The 18,451-nt window shown below is 52.9% G+C and overlaps 5 protein-coding genes across 5 annotated transcripts; 2 read left to right on the top strand and 3 right to left on the bottom strand.

Annotated features, from left to right (window-relative positions):
- Nucleotides 1–1,734: 1,734 nt before the first annotated feature.
- BBA_05626 (phospholipid methyltransferase) lies at nt 1,735–2,631 on the bottom strand (the record flags this gene model as incomplete). The annotated part of the gene is made up of 4 exons (XM_008600723.1): nt 1,735–2,252; nt 2,366–2,382; nt 2,453–2,492; nt 2,571–2,631. The coding sequence occupies 4 exons, from the start codon at nt 2,629–2,631 to the stop codon at nt 1,735–1,737; spliced, it is 636 nt and encodes a 211-aa protein (XP_008598945.1).
- A 947-nt stretch (nt 2,632–3,578) lies between these two features.
- Nucleotides 3,579–5,112, bottom strand: BBA_05627 (uncharacterized protein; the record flags this gene model as incomplete). Its single annotated transcript, XM_008600724.1, has 4 exons — nt 3,579–4,507; nt 4,567–4,729; nt 4,806–4,981; nt 5,040–5,112. 4 exons carry the CDS (start codon nt 5,110–5,112, stop codon nt 3,579–3,581), a joined length of 1,341 nt encoding a protein of 446 aa, XP_008598946.1.
- Nucleotides 5,113–5,817: 705 nt separating this feature from the next.
- BBA_05628 (glycoside hydrolase family 3) lies at nt 5,818–8,965 on the bottom strand (the record flags this gene model as incomplete). Its single annotated transcript, XM_008600725.1, has 5 exons — nt 5,818–5,830; nt 5,881–5,966; nt 6,048–8,557; nt 8,610–8,728; nt 8,895–8,965. 5 exons carry the CDS (start codon nt 8,963–8,965, stop codon nt 5,818–5,820), a joined length of 2,799 nt encoding a protein of 932 aa, XP_008598947.1.
- Nucleotides 8,966–10,655: 1,690 nt separating this feature from the next.
- Nucleotides 10,656–12,153, top strand: BBA_05629 (carbohydrate esterase family 9; the record flags this gene model as incomplete). Its single annotated transcript, XM_008600726.1, has 3 exons — nt 10,656–11,039; nt 11,155–11,825; nt 11,901–12,153. 3 exons carry the CDS (start codon nt 10,656–10,658, stop codon nt 12,151–12,153), a joined length of 1,308 nt encoding a protein of 435 aa, XP_008598948.1.
- Nucleotides 12,154–14,413: 2,260 nt separating this feature from the next.
- Nucleotides 14,414–16,768, top strand: BBA_05630 (NDT80/PhoG like DNA-binding family protein; the record flags this gene model as incomplete). The annotated part of the gene is made up of 4 exons (XM_008600727.1): nt 14,414–15,111; nt 15,236–16,169; nt 16,222–16,577; nt 16,654–16,768. 4 exons carry the CDS (start codon nt 14,414–14,416, stop codon nt 16,766–16,768), a joined length of 2,103 nt encoding a protein of 700 aa, XP_008598949.1.
- Nucleotides 16,769–18,451: the final 1,683 nt, after the last annotated feature.

The following is an 18,451-nucleotide window of genomic DNA, read 5'->3' on the forward strand; positions in this document are numbered from 1 at the left end:
TTTGTCGACGTCCGACGATGAGAATGTTCTTGTCTAAAGGCCATGAGAAGAAAAGGAAAATTGTGATAAAGCATCAACCGTGTATTTTTGTCTTTCTTGTTGGTCTTTAGGCCTTTGGTGTTGAGTTTCTGTTTTTTTGGGGGGTTTTCTTCTTGTGGTGGTTCGTCGGATATATATGCATGCGTGCCACCAATTTTCACAGGGGGGACCGGTCAAAAATTTAGAGCAGCCCCAACGGCGGTGTCGAGCAGCCTGGTTCGATTCCCTGTCAATGCACGAGACGAGATTCTCCGCCGTCGTGTCTGTATCGTTTTCAAAAGAGGAGTAAAAAATAAAAAAAGAATAATGTATGGTGGCGGGGTCATGCAGATGAGCAGCGAGGTTCCCCTCGTTGACGTCTTGGATTGGAGTTGGTCGGTTGCGGTGCCGAAGGGAAGCGGGTCATCCGGTTCCTTCCGGTGTACCGTTGAACCACTGGCGGCAGTTTTTCTAAAATGAAGCAGAGACGTCTAGTCTCGGGCTAAATAGATTGATAAAGAGAAGAAGAACACACAAAATCAGAAAATGAAGAGCTGGCATCATCAAAGTAATAACAATAAAGAGAGTTAAAAAAAAAATTGTCTGCTTCGTGACCTGCTCGTCCTTGCTCCGTCGTTCGGATGCCCAGAGAGCCGCCCTGCCAATGCGCGCTAGGAAAACTCCCCGCAGATCCCAAATGTGCTACCTAGTTATGGCGGGCGCACAGGCACATTCTGCAGTGCCAATGGAGCTTTCCACTGAATCTATTTAGGCCCATCCGCTGAACTGTAGGTACAGTAATGAGCAGTACGTAGGTAGTGGCTCCTCGAATAGATTTGTGACTCGACTTGATGAGACTGGAAAAAAAAAAGAAGAAAAAAATCGTGTATATCCTGGATGACGAGTAAGTCTGGCAATGAGAGCAACATCTAGGGCCCAAAAAGCCATCACACGAGAGTCTCGAACAATCCTTCCCTGACAATGTGTGAACGGCATCTAGGGTACTCGACGACCCTGGACGCCACAGCCACTCTCACCGTCGGCCTAAAATCCATGCATACCGTCACGGCAATCGCTAATCTTCTCCCCCTCTTTCCTCGTAATAACTCAATGCCCCTATAAGAAAGAAAAAAAGAAAACCCCGCCTCACAGCCACCACAACCTACGGACTTGCCTCTCCGTCGCTGGGTCGGTCAAGGCTTCCACCCGGCACGATGCTGCCGAGAACGCCGCTCACGGCCTACGTGGAGCTGGTGCGGGGACCGGCCACGAGAACGGCCGAGTCATCCACAATTGCAACTGCCGGCTTCAATGTTGATAGCTTTGCGTACGCATGGGCTAATCTACGCCCGGCATTCGCCCACAGGAGTCATGCCGTGGTTCGAATGCTTCTTTTGATCGCCTTCTTTCGCGGGGTTGTTTGCTTTCATAGGCTATCTACCCGTCACCAAAAGAAATACAATTCGTACCCTTTTCTATCCCTCAAAGTCACTGTTGAACGACTTTTCCTTCTTTTATTTCTTCTCCTCGAGTCACACGTCTGAATCACTTCATGCTCCCTTCTCACTCGTCACAGTCAAGACACGCGCAATACACACAGAGCACACATGCACTTGGTCACGCCAGTTGATAACGACACACCAAAGTCACAAGGAAAACAAAAAGGAAACACTCCATCTCGTCTCGCATGTATTCTTGCCCGTCTCCCCCCCCCCTTTACTCGCTCTTCTTACCCGCCTTGGCCGCCGCGCGCTCCCGATCTCTCTTGGCGTAGATGCCCGCCGTGAACGGGTCCTCAAAGCGCAGCGCCACCAGATACACCAGCAGCACCTCGCCCGTCAGCAGCACACCCGCCGGCCGCCCAAAGAGCAGCGCCGTGCCCAGGAAGCTCATGGTCGATCCCCAGTACATGGGCGCGCCCGTCACGCTAAACGGGAACCCCGTCACCATGCGTTCCTGCAGGAAGCCAAAGTAGTCGCCGAGAAAGGTGCCCCGGATGCCCAGCTGCCATGTCGACGTCACCACCAGAATGTTGCCCGCGGCGAGGAGCGCGTATGCGGCCGCCTGCACGTACACGCTGTTCTGAAGAGCCGGGTGCGCGGGCTGCTCGAAAATGGCCGTTTTGTAGAGATAGTCGCGCACCAGGCCGATGGAAAAGATGGTGGCGGCGAGCGCGTAGTTGGCGACGGTGCGGTTGCCGCCAAACAGCTTGGTGAGAATCTTGTTGCGGTATTCTGCGACGACGGGGTCAAGTTAGTCAGGTATTTTTTTCTTGCTGCTGCTATTACTGCCGATGCTGCGTCTCTTGACCAAGACTCTGCAAAATAACGAGGGAGCGATTTCGAACCTTGACGGGCGACGATGCTGTTTGGCACATTACGTTAGCTTCATGACGGAATTGGGGCAACGAGGCCACCGGCTTCGATTGGCTTACTTCCAAAACAGAGGGTTAAAGGCGATTGAGGCGGCCGAGACTACCGGACGCGATGCACAAATTAGTACTTTCTGCAGTTGCTTGATTCTCGCGATTGTGGTTTCTGCGCCGCTCTTACCTAGCAGGCTCCGCTTGCTCAAGTCAACGTAGCTGGTCAGGCTGCCGACAAGTGACGACATTGTAACGGTCGATGCTTGTCAAACGGAGGAGCTCCTATGGAAATCGTAGAAACAAGACGGAAACACAATGCTCTGCGCCGCTTCCAGGGAAAGAAAAACGAAAGAAGAAGAAAAGACGAGTAAAAAGTAGATTGAGGGGAAACAATGGTCGGAAAAGCTACAAGAGTTGAAAAGAGGAGGAGAGCTCGTCTTGACACTTCTCCTCTTCCCTTGAACAGAATCCCCACGCGGCCGGCCGCCCAGCACAAGAGCCGCCTATGGCCGCCCCAGTGTTGAACCGCTGCTGGCGGGTGCTGGCGGGGAACGGAGGAGCCACACAAGCTCCAATCCCAGCTCCAGCTCTAGTTAGGCAGTTAGTTACCTGCTTGGTTGCTTGGTTGCTTGGGTCCCTTATTTACCACCATATGCTCGCTGACTGGCTGGCCATCATCTCGCTTGGTGTCGGCACTACTATACTGTGCATCTATTGGACAAGATTGGGGATCATCTATCATTACTCGGCTTTTCTTTTGTTGTGACGACATCTTGTTGGGGCAGAGCCCTTTCTCTCTCTCTACTACTCCGTTGCTACGAAATTAAATCTTCACATGTCAAATTCTATACAGTTCCATCTGTTATCATCTGTTTGCCATGATCCCACGCAATTTGGACAACGACAGAATATTTTCAACTTACTTTGTCCGTTGCTGCCACATGTCAGGTAATTATGTTTCTTCATTAAAAAGCCTCCAACTGGCCACACATTACATGGGGAATAACACAAAACTAGACTCGAACGCCACCGGTACGCAAGATGCGAAAGTGTGAATATATACCGACTATATCTGTGTCCTTTGCCCCTGCATGCTTAATCGTAACCCCAGCTCCCAAATCAAACAGGCCAGAAATAAAAAAAATAAAAAGGAAACGAATCGGCCACAACTGTTGCGCCTCCTTCGTCCAAGTCTTTACCTTCGCGCCCGCGTCTTCTTGGCCTGCGTCGTGGTATCCTCCTCCTCCTCCTCGTGGCCTTTTTTCAGATCCTCGTCCAGACCCCATTCCTCCTTGTCGTACCAGTCCTCCCCATCCGACATGTCGCGGTTGGCGCCGCAGTGCGCCTCCGCCTTGGACCAACGCAGCACGTCCCCGCGCAGCCGCTGTGCCTTGAGCAGGCCCCGATGCAGCTTGTACGTGCCCCGACATACCTCCTCCTGCTTCTGCACGTACAGTGCTAGCAGTCGCCGGATATCGTCCGCTTCGCTCGCTGGCAGCCCTAGGTCGCGATCTGGTCGTGCTGTCGCAGGCGGTAGAAATATGCCATGTATTACGCCCGCTGCATTCTCCTCTGCCGCTCTTGTCGCGCTGTCCGCCTTTCCTAAACCTCCCTCGGCGTCCGTTGAATCTATAGTGCCGTCTTTGTGGTTCTGGTTCGTAATATTCGCCCCATCTTTTGCAAAGTCCTTTGCTGTATCCTTGTCTCTGGTATCAATATCCCCGTTACTCGCTCCCGCATCGTCCATGGACACGTCGCCGCCGTTATTCAAATCGTCGCCAAATTCTGTCCTTGTGCCGTTCAGCGTGGCCAGTTCCGCACCGGCGTCACCGTTAACCGCGGCCTTCTCTGTATTTGCTGACAGCGCTTCTAGGCGGCGTGTGACCTGGTCTTGTGTATATAATTGTGTGTCGTTCTCACCAATCATGAGCTCGCACGGTATCCAAGTGTTGTCACCATACAGTGACGTCCACAGCTGCCGCACCTCCCATAACGAATGGTTTTCTTTGCGCATAAGCTTGCAGCTGTGGTCAACCAGCTCGTTGAGCCTTTTGGAGAGGAACGGCTTCGAGAGGGTCGGGTGGGATGCGAGGTCGGTCGCCGCGATCAACGGAGCGAGAGTGTCTGCGCCTGGTCAGCATTGCTAAAATTGATACCCAAAGCCCAGTCCAGATGCAGCTTACGTTCTAGGCGTATATTGGCGTAGGGGTTGAGCTCGGCCGCCGCCTGGACGGCACTCTCCACGCGGTCGGGCTCGTCCTCGCTAAAGACTTCGTAGCCGTCGTCATCCACGAGCGGCGGATTGCGATAAATGATGGATCGACGAGATCCGGCGTAATCGATTTCCTGTCATCGACACGCGGCCGAACCATTAGCATCCTGCTCGTGCGTGGGTCGACATTCCGCTCCGCTCTTGACCTACCTCTTTGTAGGCGCTGGGCCCTGAAGGCGGTACCAGTTGGCCCTTGTGCGCAAAGCGACCCTTTTTCTTGAGCTTGTGCCCACGGTTGCTATGGTATTCTATTTCGGAGTCGGAGTCGGATTCTGTCGTGCGCGAGCGAGGAAGGAACCCCCCAGCGGTTAGCGATGGCGTTTTTTCTTTTGCGCGTGCGAGTGGTGCTGGCAACCAGTCTCTGAGAGGGGCGAGTCTTCTTACCATATGCTCTCCTTTTGAAAGCTTTCTTCATACCCGCTATTGTTTCGGCAAACAGAATCTGCTGCGTCGCCATCGTGGGCAGAGGAGGTGGGTGGTGCGCCCAAACCAAAAGAAACTGGCGGTAGGTGTTCGTCAAACCCGTCGTCCTGGTATTTTTTTCGTCGTGATCAAAGAACGGGCCCCCAGACTGGAGAAAAGCGGCTCAATAAAAATAGTCAGACCAATGCGTCTCGCTGTGTATCGCGTCGGTAATTCTGCTAATCGGCATGCACTTTGGTGTCGTGGAGAGCGGTGCTGTAGCTTTTGAGAGAGAGAGGAAGAGAAGAGTGGTGGTGGTGCATTGGAGCGGGAGCAACGCAACCACCACACCACCGCCCAGGATTTGGCTGGCGAGGCCCGCCTGCGGAGCGCCCGTAACCCGAGGCGGCGGCCCCAACCTATGCCAGCGCTTCCCCCGCGCAGCAGTCAAGCCAATCACGCGCGCGCAACGCGGTCCTTTCTTTCGCCGACGCCGGCTAACACCATTTACCGAAATTTACCCAGGATTACATCATGGCTTCACTATGTTTTTATTCACACTCATCACAACTCACTTTCCGTCGCTAGCCGATTTTTTTTTTGAACTTGTTGTAAATATTGCCATGCCCTTGCTAATATCCCATATAGTACATGATCGGAAATAGTAACGTCGAATCTTAAACTAGGGAATAGTAAATTTGGTATATGCATCATAAATTAGAATCGAGAGAGAGCCTTTTCATGTGTCACCCGAACCGCTTTAGTTTTGGAAGCTATAAAACGTTAGAATGTTCGTATTTCAATATGAATTCCCTGCACGCACATGTCTGGAGAGTTGGTCATCTCCTCAAAGCTTTGCAGAGCATCAAAGCCCATGGCTACCAGAGGCTCAGAAGTATCGTCGATGACCTGCCATAAAAGGTTAGCACAACCAAGACCATCTACCAGACAAGTACACGCAAAGAGGCATAGACAGAAAAAAAAGCCTACCCAGCTCAGTACCGCCTTGCTCGCCTTATGGCTCTTGCATTGACGCACGCCCATCAACGCAAGCCCTTGCAGAACCAGCGTAGATAGCGGCCCTGGTGGCACAGTGGGCGCCACGATGCCTGCTATGTTTTCTGTTCTGGATCCCAGGGCAGGAATGTACGTAGCCAAAGGGCTGCCTTGTCTGCATATGACAATGGTGCCCATTATATTACCCGAGGGGTCCTTGGCGCGGACGATACCGCAGCTTTTCGTCTCCGCCAAGGCGTACCGGTACAGCTCGACCACCTCAGGGCCGCTCTCCGTGCGCACATGGTGCAGCACCGTGTCGGCATTGTCCAACCCATGTATCAGGTCGAAACTAATGTTAGCTCGCTGTATTGTGGGTAGCAGCCCTTCCGGCGCCGTCCAGCTCCCGAGATCGGCAATCATCATGTTGGTCAGTCGCCTAGGGAACTGTGTGTCCCAGCCGCTGTTGCTGAACCACGTCTTAACTGTGGCTGCTTCGGCTCCGAGTGCAAGACCCGGGAAGACACCAGGGAAGCAGGCGCCGAGCTGCACCTTTTTGAGTCCCCTCTGTTGCGACAGCGCCTTGAGAGCCCGTTTGTGTAGTGATCGGCCAATCGATACGTTTCTCTTGCTTGGGTCGACAATGAGCGCACCAAGGATGCCAACGCCCCCTGTCGCATACGTCGCCACGAAACCGTATAGTGCCTGTGTGCTACTGTTTCGCACCACATAGTGTGCTTCTTTGATATTGGAGTTGAATAGTTCAAATGCCGACGCGCCTGTGTTGGAAAGAAAGTCCAAATCCGAGCCCCCACTGCGGTGAATAGCCTTAAGTAGATCGTCTAGGCCAGCAGCGTCGCGCTCACGGTCATACTCCTCCACAAGCCAAAGCTGTCTTGACTTGAGAACCTTTTTGCTCTTTCGAAGAGTGCCCGGCAAGCTTCCCACTGGTTTGACTTCGCCAATTAGAACACGGACCAGAGCTGCCATGGCATTTTCAGTAAAGTCAAAAGTGCAGATGTAGGTACCAATGGATTTGTCCATGGCGAAATCGTAGGGCGAACTGACGGCAACGACGATGAGATGCTTCTTTTGCCCTCGGCTTCGGAGCATCGAACACATCATGTCAACGTGCTTTGTGAAACCTGCTTGATACAGGTTTCTATTGGCATCGGCGGTAAATATAATAATACAAGATGCGCGGTTAATGAGGTTTTCATGTACTGGTCTAACACCATTGGCTGTATAGCTGGTGTGCAGCAGCTTCTCATTCCGGTATCGTGCCAAGGTTTTGCCAAACTCGCGAAAGACACCCTCTCCACTCATGTGCGCGGTCCTGTCCTGGCGTCGGTGTACCCACCGTTCATGGTTACCCGTGGCAAGTGACTGATCCTGCTTGGCATCAAGTAAACTCTTGGTCAGCGAAGATGCCGGAAGTGGTTTGACAAGAGGAGTCAGGAGTAGCAATTCCTCGCCGGGATGCATCGATTGTGAAAGGGGCAGTAGCTGCTCTTTGTCTCGAATGACTGTGATCGATTCATCAAATGCGCGCCGTGATAAGGTGAGGTGTGAAGGATGCAGCTGAGAAAGCAAAGAGATGCCGGGAGGGTTAAGAGCCTTGGACCACGAGGTGCAACTGGTTTTCAGGTGGAGGACTCGCCGCAGAGAGGTGAATATTCGTTCCTTGGTGATAATACCGTTCTCCAGACCCAACTTAAGACCTTGAATGGCTTCTAGCTGAATGTCGTAGGCTCGGCAAAGAAGCACCAGATCGCAACCAGCTTCAACGGCCATAACAACGCCGTTTTGCACACCCAAGTCGTGGCTCAAAGCCTCCATCTCAAGACATTCGGAGATGGCAACACCTCTGAAGCCTAATTCGTTGCGAAGCATGTCATCGACAACCTGATCCGACAGGCATGCGTGACTGACATTCATAGAGGGGTTAGACAGGCCGCATCCACCAACAAACATGGCATCTAGTTTGCCCGAGGCGACTGCATTGCGAAACGGGACAAGGGCGCTGAGACTGAGCTCTTCGAGGGTCTGAGTAATGATGGGTACGTCCAAACTAGATCCTAGAAAATCGAGGTTGCCATACGAGGGGAAGTGCTTGCCACAAGTGGCAATACCGGCGTCGCGAATACCAGCCATGGCAGCGAGACCATACTGTGACACCTCTTGGGGGTCGTCGCTAGTGGCGCGCACTCCAAGGGGTTGGTAGCGAGCATTGTTCAAGACATCAAGAACCGGACCTAGCATCAGATTGACACCACAAGCAGAGATTTCCGTCGCCGTAGCCTTGGTAACCTCATATGCCAGCTCTGGGCTGCCAGCAGCCGCGATTCCCATGGCGCTGGGAAATTGACAGACATAGTCTTCGTCGAACAAGCTGTTAACACCACCATTCTCCTGGTCAACGGCAATGAGAAGTGGCTGAGGGTGACCGGCATTTTGCGCAATGGTCTGCAGCTCTTGGACCAGCCTGGCAGTTTGTTGAGCAGCTGCGCAAAGATTAGCAGGATGTTGTGGGATGAGAAGAAATGAAAGACGGACATTTGAGATTCTTGGCTGTGAGAATAATGGAGCCTAGATGGTGGTCCTCGATGAGTGTTCTGATCTGGGGCGTGACCTCTGTTCCATCCCATCCCATAATCAATGTCTGACCAATTGCCCTACAAGAATCAGGTTAGTTGTTGTACTAGCTGCGCGGGTGAATTGCCATTGCCGGACTCAGAAGTGCAACCGGCAACGGCTACTGAAAAGAGAAAGGTCGTTGTATCGCAGCATCTTGAGCTGCTGGCACGACACGACAGGCAAGCCTGATTCGGGTACACGTACCAGTCGAGATTCTGATAGATGGGATCGATTTCAGCACTATCGGCGCCATTGTTGGCATTGTTAGATGTCATGATGGGAAAGCAGCTGGTCGAGCAGCTCTGCGCATGCCTCGAAGCGCGCGCGCAACGGTTGATGGTGTGTGCCGGGCTGTATGTAGGCGAGTGACAATTGAACTTGAGCCGATTGAGTTCAAGCGCCTGGTGGAGGAGCCGAGAGGGTGGAAATGGGGTCTCCGCCTGCCAGCCACTAGGCTAGCCGGTAGATATCTACCCAATGAGCCGCGGGCAGGCCAGAGGGGGAGATAGAGGGACAAGTGGTCGGTGCAGAGGGTAATGCCTGTTATGAGTCGAGTTTTTTCTCTTGGCGAGAGAGCTAGTTGAGTCAAGTGAGTCGGTCTGTCGCTTCGGCTGTTTGAACTGTTGCCTCTGGCGGCTGCTGTCCAGGGCAGCAGCGGTGATCGTGAAGACCGTCGTAAGCGCTGGCGCAAAAGGACAAGGCCACAGCCGTGCTGACGAGTAGATGGGGAATTCTGCCAGTTGAGGGTCTTGGTGCGTGTGGGCGGTGAAGGACCACTCTGTAGCTGACAGTGTTTGAAGTGGTATTACTCGGTAATGAGGCGAGTAATGAAATGAATGGACAGCGACCAGGCTGGCTGGCGGAGAGTCAAGAGGCAGAGGAGAGAGCGGGCTGCCAAGTACGGCAAGGCCGCCAGTAAAGAATTTTGGGCTCAGTGTTGCAGCAAGTTCGGTTTGGTGTGCGGGTTTGCTCCAGCACCCCCCAGTCGTGCAGTGGATACCTACAGGGGTGGCACGACAAACAGGAGACCCAGCTGCACCCGTTTAACGTTAACGTTACATAAGGTAGCCTCAACGAAGCTACAGTGGAGTGGTCGCCGGGAACGATGAATCGTGGTTGATGGAGGCAAGGAGGCTGCTGGCCCGAATTTCGCAGTGTGCTTGCCAAAATACAATGAAACTCCATCAAGAAGGAGGACAAGATGTGAAGCTAGCTAGGTGTTCATATGAAATGCCTCATTGGCCTGTCTTACAGCTCGAGATGCTCATCAAGCCATGGTATCCTTGTGCATAAGAATTGTTGCCCTCCTTCTGGAACAAACGGCCGAACCGCACGCGCTGTTCAAAATAATACAGAATGCCAGTTGCAGCTAAAACAACTCTACCTATTGAAATGCCTGCGACAACATTCCGGCCGCACGTTGAGCTTTCCGTCGTCTCCAATGAACCAGCTTACTCCGCTCAACCGTAACCAGCGCTTCCTCAGTTCCCCACCCAGCCCGTCCATGATGGCAAGGTGACAGTCGCAAGCATGCCATTCTTCCTCCATCTGCTGATAGGCAGGTAGGTAGTCTCTTTTCTTTTTACGTCTTTGCAGGTTTGGCAATTCCGCCAGCTACTCACTGGCACAATCCGATCTGCGGGCCTCCGCTAGCCCATTCAAGCTCCGCGGGTGTAAGTTATTCTGCGGTGGTGCAGTTTTGAGCCGCTGCGGAAACTTATACTAGTACTTGCCTTTCCTCGGCCTTCGTCGTCATCCTATGCTGTAATCTTTTGTAGCTTAAAATTCTAAATCATCTTTGCTAAACCTTGACATCATCTTCAATAACATTTCTGCACAATACTCCTACATTTCTCGTTTCCCCTCCTCCCAATCCTTCAGATCATCACAACGGACCAATACCCAAAATCGCAGAGACGTCGACCCCAGGCGCACGTCCGTCCGCCCCAACAACCACCAACAACGATGCCGGCCATCATCACCAACGACAGCCAACCGAAAAATGGACTCACGAAGCTGACCAACTGCCGCCTGCTGCGCGGCGAAGAGCTCGTCGTTGACGATCTTTGGGTCAGCTCCAAGACGGGCAAGATCGTCGACAGCCAGACCGTCTTCTTTGACGACCTCGTACTCCCCGACGAAACCGTCGACCTGGGCGGTCGCATCGTCTCGCCCGGCATGATTGAGTGTCAGCTCAACGGCGCCTTTGGCTTCAACTTTTCCACCCTGCTCGACGACATGTCGCAATACGGCAAAAAGATCAAGGAGTGCCAGAAGCTCCTAGTTCGGACCGGCGTCACATCCTACATCCCCACCATCACGAGTCAACGGCCGGAGCTCTACCAAAAGGTAGGAATGCACTACAAACACATCACTTCCCGACGCATAAACTACTCATATGCGTTGTTAGCTGCCTGTAATACTGCTGCCTAGTTTGTGCTAATGCTTCCCGTCTCGTCGTCAGGCCCTTCCCTTCTTAGGCCCGTCCGGACGCTCGCACGGTGCAGAGGACGGCGCCGAGTCGCTTGGCGCCCATTGTGAAGGGCCTTTTCTCAACCCAACCAAGAACGGCGTGCACAACGTCGACGTGCTCATCGAGGCCCAGACATTTGCCGATCTCGAGGCCTGCTATGGCGCCGACAACCTCAACCCAGGCACCCCTGGCGCCGACATTCCCGTCAAGATGATCACGGCGGCGCCCGAGCGTGGCAACATGATGAAGCTGATCCCTGAGATTGTCGCGCGTGGCATTCGGTTCTCGGTCGGCCATTCCGAGGCCACCTACGAGGAGGCGTCGCAGGCCGTCGGCCAAGGCGCAACCATGATCACCCACCTCTTCAACGCCATGCGCCCGTTGCACCATCGCAACCCGGGCATTTTTGGCGTGCTCGGCGAGGCTGAGAGCTTGCCGCGCCCCTACTTTGGGGTTATCTCGGACGGCATCCACCTGCACCCCACGACTATCAAGATTGCCTTTAACGCTCACCCCGAGGGCTTCATCCTGGTCACCGACGCCATGCACTTGGTCGGCCTACCAGACGGCGCCTACCCATGGACCAACGGCGAGAAGACGATGAACATTGTCAAGAAAGGGTCCAAACTGCTGCTGGAGAACTCGGACAGCATCGCTGGAAGGTAGGGGCTGATATGGACATCCCTGCTGGACTGCGGGGTCGCCATGTGACATCAATCGCTAACGTCTCTTCATAGCTCCATTACTCTACTAGAATGCGTCAACAATTTCCTCGAGTGGTCCGGCGAGGGGATCCCTCAGGCGCTCAAGACGGTTACAGCCACCCCCGCCGCCATGATGGGTCTACAGGGCGTCAAGGGCACATTGGAAGCCGGCGCGGATGCTGATCTGCTCATTTTTTCCGACGAGACGACGGCCAATGGCCACCACAAGTTGATCTTGGACGAAGTGTGGAAGTTTGGCACCCGTCTGCCCAGAAACGAGGCTTAGACGGGCTTTCAAATAAATGTATGGGTTGCAATTGAGAATGATGGAAAGAAGAGGCACAAAGACTCAGGCCATTGGATAAAATTGCACTAAGGCACAAGAGTTCAGGCCAACGGATAGACTGTACATAAAGGGAACTTACACCGGCGTTGGTAGCATATTTGAGCGACTCTGGGAAAGAAGCTTGCCGAAACAAGATAAAATGACGAAAATCAATACATGAAGAGAGAATTGAATAATTGCCCCCCCCCCCCCCCCATTACTTCCCTAGTTGGCCGAAGGTGATGGAGCCATAAGCACATGCAGGTTGTAATAATGGTGGTTGTACCCCGAACCCCAGATATGCGACCCAGAGCGGAAAAAGGTGGTTACAGCAGCATCGAGGGCTGCTCCTCCAAAGAACCCCAACAGCCTGCTGTCTAGCCCTACCTATGCTTCTGGAAGGCAAGTTATCGACTAGCTACCAGCTCGAGTAACGACGCTAGCGATATTGTGCGGCGCGAACAGGGTAACTTCCGCTGGTGCGAGGAGGAACGAGGCGGGGAGGGGGATGAACTTGTGGTCAGCCAGTTTGGCGTTGCGACGTCCCGGTCTGGAGGGGGAAGAGGCCCCGGACCTTACCAGGCAGGGGACAACACATGTCCGTGTGTGCATGTCGAAAACGTGGGTCGATGATTGTGGCGGTGGCTGCATGCACTGTTATATTATTGAACAATGAAAGATTGAAAAAAAAAAAGACGGAGAAGGCGTGGGAGATGAGAGGGTTGGGCTCTTTTTTTGTTTGCCACAACTGGATTAGGAGGAAAAAGAAAAGAAAGTCTGGGGTAAAGCTGGACGTTGATTTGACAGTTCCCCGCCACGGCCCGTCACACAACGGACACACCAACTATTGTTTTTTGGTCAGATAGATGAAATAGGGCATCACGAGGAGAGAAAATGCAGGCTAGAGGCGGCGTCAAGTGATGTTTGAATGGTATGGTAGACGGGGATGTGTATGTTTTCTCTCTTTCTTCGTTTTATCTTATTCATTTTAATTTGAAATTCATATTTCATTTTATCTTATTCATTTCAATTCCAAATTCACTATTCATTACATTGTCATGTCGTTTCTCCCTTGCCATAAATGCCGAACCCAGACGTCAGGTTGGCGCACAGGGGCATGCTACCGGCCGGCAGGTCGGTCGATCCAGACACCAAGCACAAAGAGTCCATCATCAATGCGCTGGGACCACACGCCCCAGCCGCAGTGGGCTGGTGCTTGTTTTGCGGCCGGCTTGGCGGGTTTGCAATGCTTTAAATGCTTCTTTTTTTTTGTCACTTCCGGCATCCCTCGAGAATGGCGTGCGACCTTTTTTTTTTTTTTTTGTAACTTACAACTAGGGTGCATTTTTATGTTTCAGTGGTTGGTGGCCTTGTTGTCGGCTGGGATCCATCCCAACGCATCAAGAATTCATGTTTTTTTTTTTGCTACCATGGCAATGACTAATGAGTAGAAACATGATACATTCATCGGTCATGATGTGCAAAATGGCCTCAACCATCCATCTCGTCTCCCCCTTTTCGTTGTTCTCCCTTCAATTTCGTATCTCTCGACTCATGTTGATACAGGCAGCGCAGGCATGGCCTGGCTTGACATGGGGGGCCGCTGGCAGTGGGGGAGCCGTTTCTACCTGAGGCTTGCGGCTGGATATCTTTTCCCTACCTGACTCCTACCTACGAAGTCTATAGATACCAAGCGTATGGCACTACTGGGTATTAGCGGCTGCGGACGGTGGAAACCAAGGGTCAACCGAATTGCCAGGCATGGAAGGTCAATATAATTTGTAGAAACTAGTTGAAAAGCGACAAGGAACACCCGGGTATCTCTTTGCTCGGCTATATTGCTTGGCCATCAGCTGGCCAGGGAGGGAGTTTCATTTATTTATTTATGTTTTATTTTATGATCCTATTTTGATTTTTGATTCCTCCTCCTCCTTCGTCTTGTTCTTATTTTCTCCAACCTGGTACGGAAAAAAAATCACAGCGAATTTGTAGTGGATAGAGTACCTTATTTAGGTGACATGTGTGGGTCGTGCCATGGATTTCAGCATTCTACAGGGCTTCTTACCCCCCCACAGGCCAGTCGGCCGACTTTGCTTGGCTCTCAAGGCTGGTTGGCTGGCTCTCAAGGCAATGAATGGTCTACTCTGGCCGGCCGAATGCCAGAGGCCTGCAACAACCTTGAAAGGGCCCCAATCTAAGCCGAAACCTCGTGCTTCTCTCCATGCCGCCTAAATTCTTTTCTTCTATTTTTTTTTCTTCTCCCTTTGTGCTAAGCTCAACTCAGGTATCGCCTGCCCACCGCCACTGCCTCCGCGCTAGACCTGTCCACCACCACCAACCTGCTCCTGCGGCTGCTGCTGCTGCTGCTGCTGCTGCTGAATGCGACTTGCGACTTGCGACTGCACCCGCAATCAGCACCCATTATCGGTTCCTGACCTGTCATCCATTTAGGACACAGCTAGCCTCGCTCAGCTCAACCATTTTCCAGCACTGGCCGAGACATCCCTTCTTCAACCCATCACCGGCCAACCGTCAATCCCAAACCTCCGTCCGCCCCCACGCTGTCACCAGTCTATTCCCCGCGCAGTCCTATCTCGGCCTCGCTCGCGCCCGATACAACAATTGCCAGAACACTCTACAACTTCTCTCATCGCGACTAGACGATCCGACCGCGCTCTGCCTCTATTCTTGCAGCGACTGCTTACCGCCCGCCGCGCATTTACGTTGGAGGACACTCGCGCTGACCGGTGCGGTGCTGACCGTGCCGACGCTGGACCATGCCATGGCTGCCTACAACTCAATGCCGGTGATGAATGCCACCCCGGCACAAAACGACTCAATCGCCATGAATCACGCCGGCCAGGCCATGAACATGGACGCCTTTGACCACGACCTAGGCGGCTTTGACGAAGCCCTCATGTACGTTTACGCTCCTCTGCCGCCCCATCCCTTGCCGCTAGCCTTGCCGTGCGACCACATCTCGTCGGCGAGTTGGCCTCCCTCCCAGCACCAGAAATTGACTCAGCGTTGACCTCTCAAGCAGAGATAGCGGCGCACTTCCCACGCTACCCTTCACGCCTTCATATGATTTTGATAACTTTGCGACCACATTTGAGGACCCCTTTTCGTACTCGGCTCGCCAGTATGAGCCCGCTCCACACCAAGATGTCCATGAGGACGTCTCACCCCAGGATCTCGACAACAAACTTCTCGGCTTCTCCGAGCCCATCGTCAGCGCCACCATTGTCGACGACTCTGGAAAATTTGCCGATGTAGCCATGTCCGCCGAGCTTTATGGCATGTTTTTCGTCGCCGAAGATGTCTTTGGCGGCGAAACCACCGGCCGTCCGCTCGAGCTGACCTGCTACCGCCGCAACCTCTGGCAATGCGCTGGCCAGATCACCCTGCCGCGCGCCATTTCACACATCATGGACGAGCAGGGCCGCCAAATTCCTTTATTCGAGCTCTCTGCCTCAATCAATGCTATCGAGTCCATCGAGGGGAAAAGCACCGAAATCATATCCATTCCCTGGAAGAGCTCCACTCCGCAGGCTGGCGAGGACAACAAAGTTGCCACTGCCCCGCCCAAGGTCAACATTGACTTGTCCGCCGGCCAGGAGCTGGATGCCAACCGCGTGTCTGTGCCTGTTTCGTGGAAGAGGTTACAGTTCAAGCACGCGACCGCCAATAATGGCCGCAGAAAAGGCCTGCAGCAGCATTATGTGGTCCAGATTGGCCTCTTTGGCAAGGCCAAGAATGGCGAAACCATCAAGATTGTCGAAATTCAGTCTGGCCCTGTCATTGTGCGCGGTCGTAGTCCCAGAAATTTTGACAGCAGAAAAGACGTGCCTCTTTCTGGGGACAAACGCATGGAAAGGAAGAACACGGCCAGCTCTGACGGCGCCGCACTAAAGGTCGAAAGGGAACACCTTCATGCGGCCATGCAAAGATACCAATCCATGCCTGGCGCTGTACCAGTAAGGCTCCCCCACTGACTCTCGCCATTTCGCCATTGCTAATGTGAAGTAGCACCCCAATGATTGGGTAACACCACAGCCTGTGCCTCAACCAAGCCAAAGTCCCCATCCCGCGAAACGAATGGCTCTGTCGCCAACGGTCAGCAAGCCGCCAGTCCCAGCATGGAATCCTGATGCGCCGAGAACGGCTTCTGGCCACCGCGGCTCCATGTCGCGGCCGCGCGAGGCCGGCGCGCCCATCAATCTCTCCCTATCTGAGGACGAAAGAAGTCCTAACCGGTCGAGCGCCGACCTACAGAGCCCCAAGCTCGGCAAATCGCACCCGGCCATTGGCCAGCACGCCGCGAGCAGTCCAGCAGAAGAGGCCGACCCGCTGTATGAGTACTTTCCTCTCAGTGTTGACGACTGGTATGTCTTGTCCGGCGGTTTCTTGCCCGGTGTTGCGGTGTTGATAGCTGCGAAAGTTTGCTGACATAATTTGTAGGATGCCTCCGGTAGACGCCGTATACAGACCCCACGTAGTACACCACACGCATGAACCGCTCGAGGCGGTCGAGGCCAAGCGCGGCAAAGCGAAGCGATACTTTTTGGCGGATTAGGACTAGCATTTACTCTGCCAACGAGAGGAGATTGTCACATATCGATGACAACCTTGTAATATTATCAAACCGCATCTGAGCAGGCCAGCACTGGCCACAGACAGACACCTTGGCCACAAGGCACGATGGCAAACTCTCGAGGCGTGTCGCGCATGCGGCTGCAGCGTCCCTTTTTTGAATGAGCACGCCAACCACAGCTGGTGGTATGGATCACTGCTTACTTTTCTTCCGCTTTTTATACCCAAGGGCTATGTGCTGTTCCTGTTCTTCCTCCTCTCGCAGCAACGCCTTGTCTTGTCGCAATTTTGTTGGTCATGTATTTGGGACTCGAAATCCCAGAACCATTGTATATACAATGCTGTCTTTTTTGTTTCTTTCCTCGAGTCGACTTGGGCGTTGCGAAGGGGTTCAGCCATTGGGCATCCAGTCGGAGGTCTTTTTCGCAAGAAGAAATACAAAGCATATTCCGCCGCATATGCAAATTGTTGTGACGTGTAGTCTGTCTCTAACCAAGAAGAGAAAGCTTATAATGAATGGGCCGGAAGCATTTAGTGAGACTTGCTGCTTCATATACGTCGCTCAGTGGTCCGGGCACACCCGGCGCGCCGCGCGCGCCGATGGGCCAGGGGGGCCAGAGAGGATAAAAGCTCGGAACCAATGCCTTTGGTGCTTTGGCTACCTAACCATGTACCGAGCGCTTGGGGTTCAAGTAAACAGCCAATGTCAAAGGAGAGAGAAACGATACAGTAAAGAATAAAAGTCCTCAAGACGGATCCCACCGTGGAGCCTTTGACCCTGCCCTTTCATCGGAACCCCCCGACGACTGGAGATTCACGACTCAAACTCGTTCCGGGCATTATCGCTTTTTTCTCTTACGTCGTCGGCTCCCCAACATTTTGAGGGGGCACGTAACGTAGCCTCCAAAAGGCCACAAGTGTTGAGTTATACATAAACCCTGTGCAGCTGGGCTGCATTGAAAGGAAACAAGGCCATGAGGGATAAACTTGTCTCAAGAAAACATAGTCGATATTTCCGTAAATACTTGTTAATTACAAGCTTGGTGCTTGTTTTTGGACCGGCAACCTTTCGAAAAACTTGCACGCTGAATGTTGGCGTTGGAGGCGAGAGGCACTTTTATGAATCTAAGAGAAACGTATGAAATTCATAAAAATGCCCCAAACGTACACGTTTCAGGACTCAGGGGTGTGAATATGAGCGAGAAAGAGTACAATATCAATATACGTACCCAATTTTGGGAAAGATGCAGCCAAGACACAAAACTTGAACAGTTGCAAATGGCGCCATTGCTTGCATCAAGACGGCGACTGTCAGCCACCGCTATGGGCACATGGCCCATTATGGGTGTGGCGTGTTTCCAGCAGAATGATCTCAGTGTGTTCTATTTTGACTGCTGCCTACCTAGAAAGCCAGAAATAGCGATTCAGACGTACCCCGCCGAGTAACTACAACTGACTAAAAAGCACTAGTTACATTACTGTAGCGACACCCACAACGGTTTTTACGAAGTCCAATGCAGGTATCTACTCATTAGCCATGCTGTGCGATGCTCGAAAAGATGTTCACCGGACGACTGTCCTGCGTTTCAGAAATGTGCCTACGCCGGTTACGGGTTCTGGCGTTTTCCTGCTTCAAGCTCCAGGGTAACAAACGCTTGCACTACCT

Source organism: Beauveria bassiana (genome assembly GCF_000280675.1).
Source record: "Beauveria bassiana ARSEF 2860 unplaced genomic scaffold BBA_S00015, whole genome shotgun sequence".
Classification (NCBI taxonomy): domain Eukaryota; kingdom Fungi; phylum Ascomycota; class Sordariomycetes; order Hypocreales; family Cordycipitaceae; genus Beauveria; species Beauveria bassiana.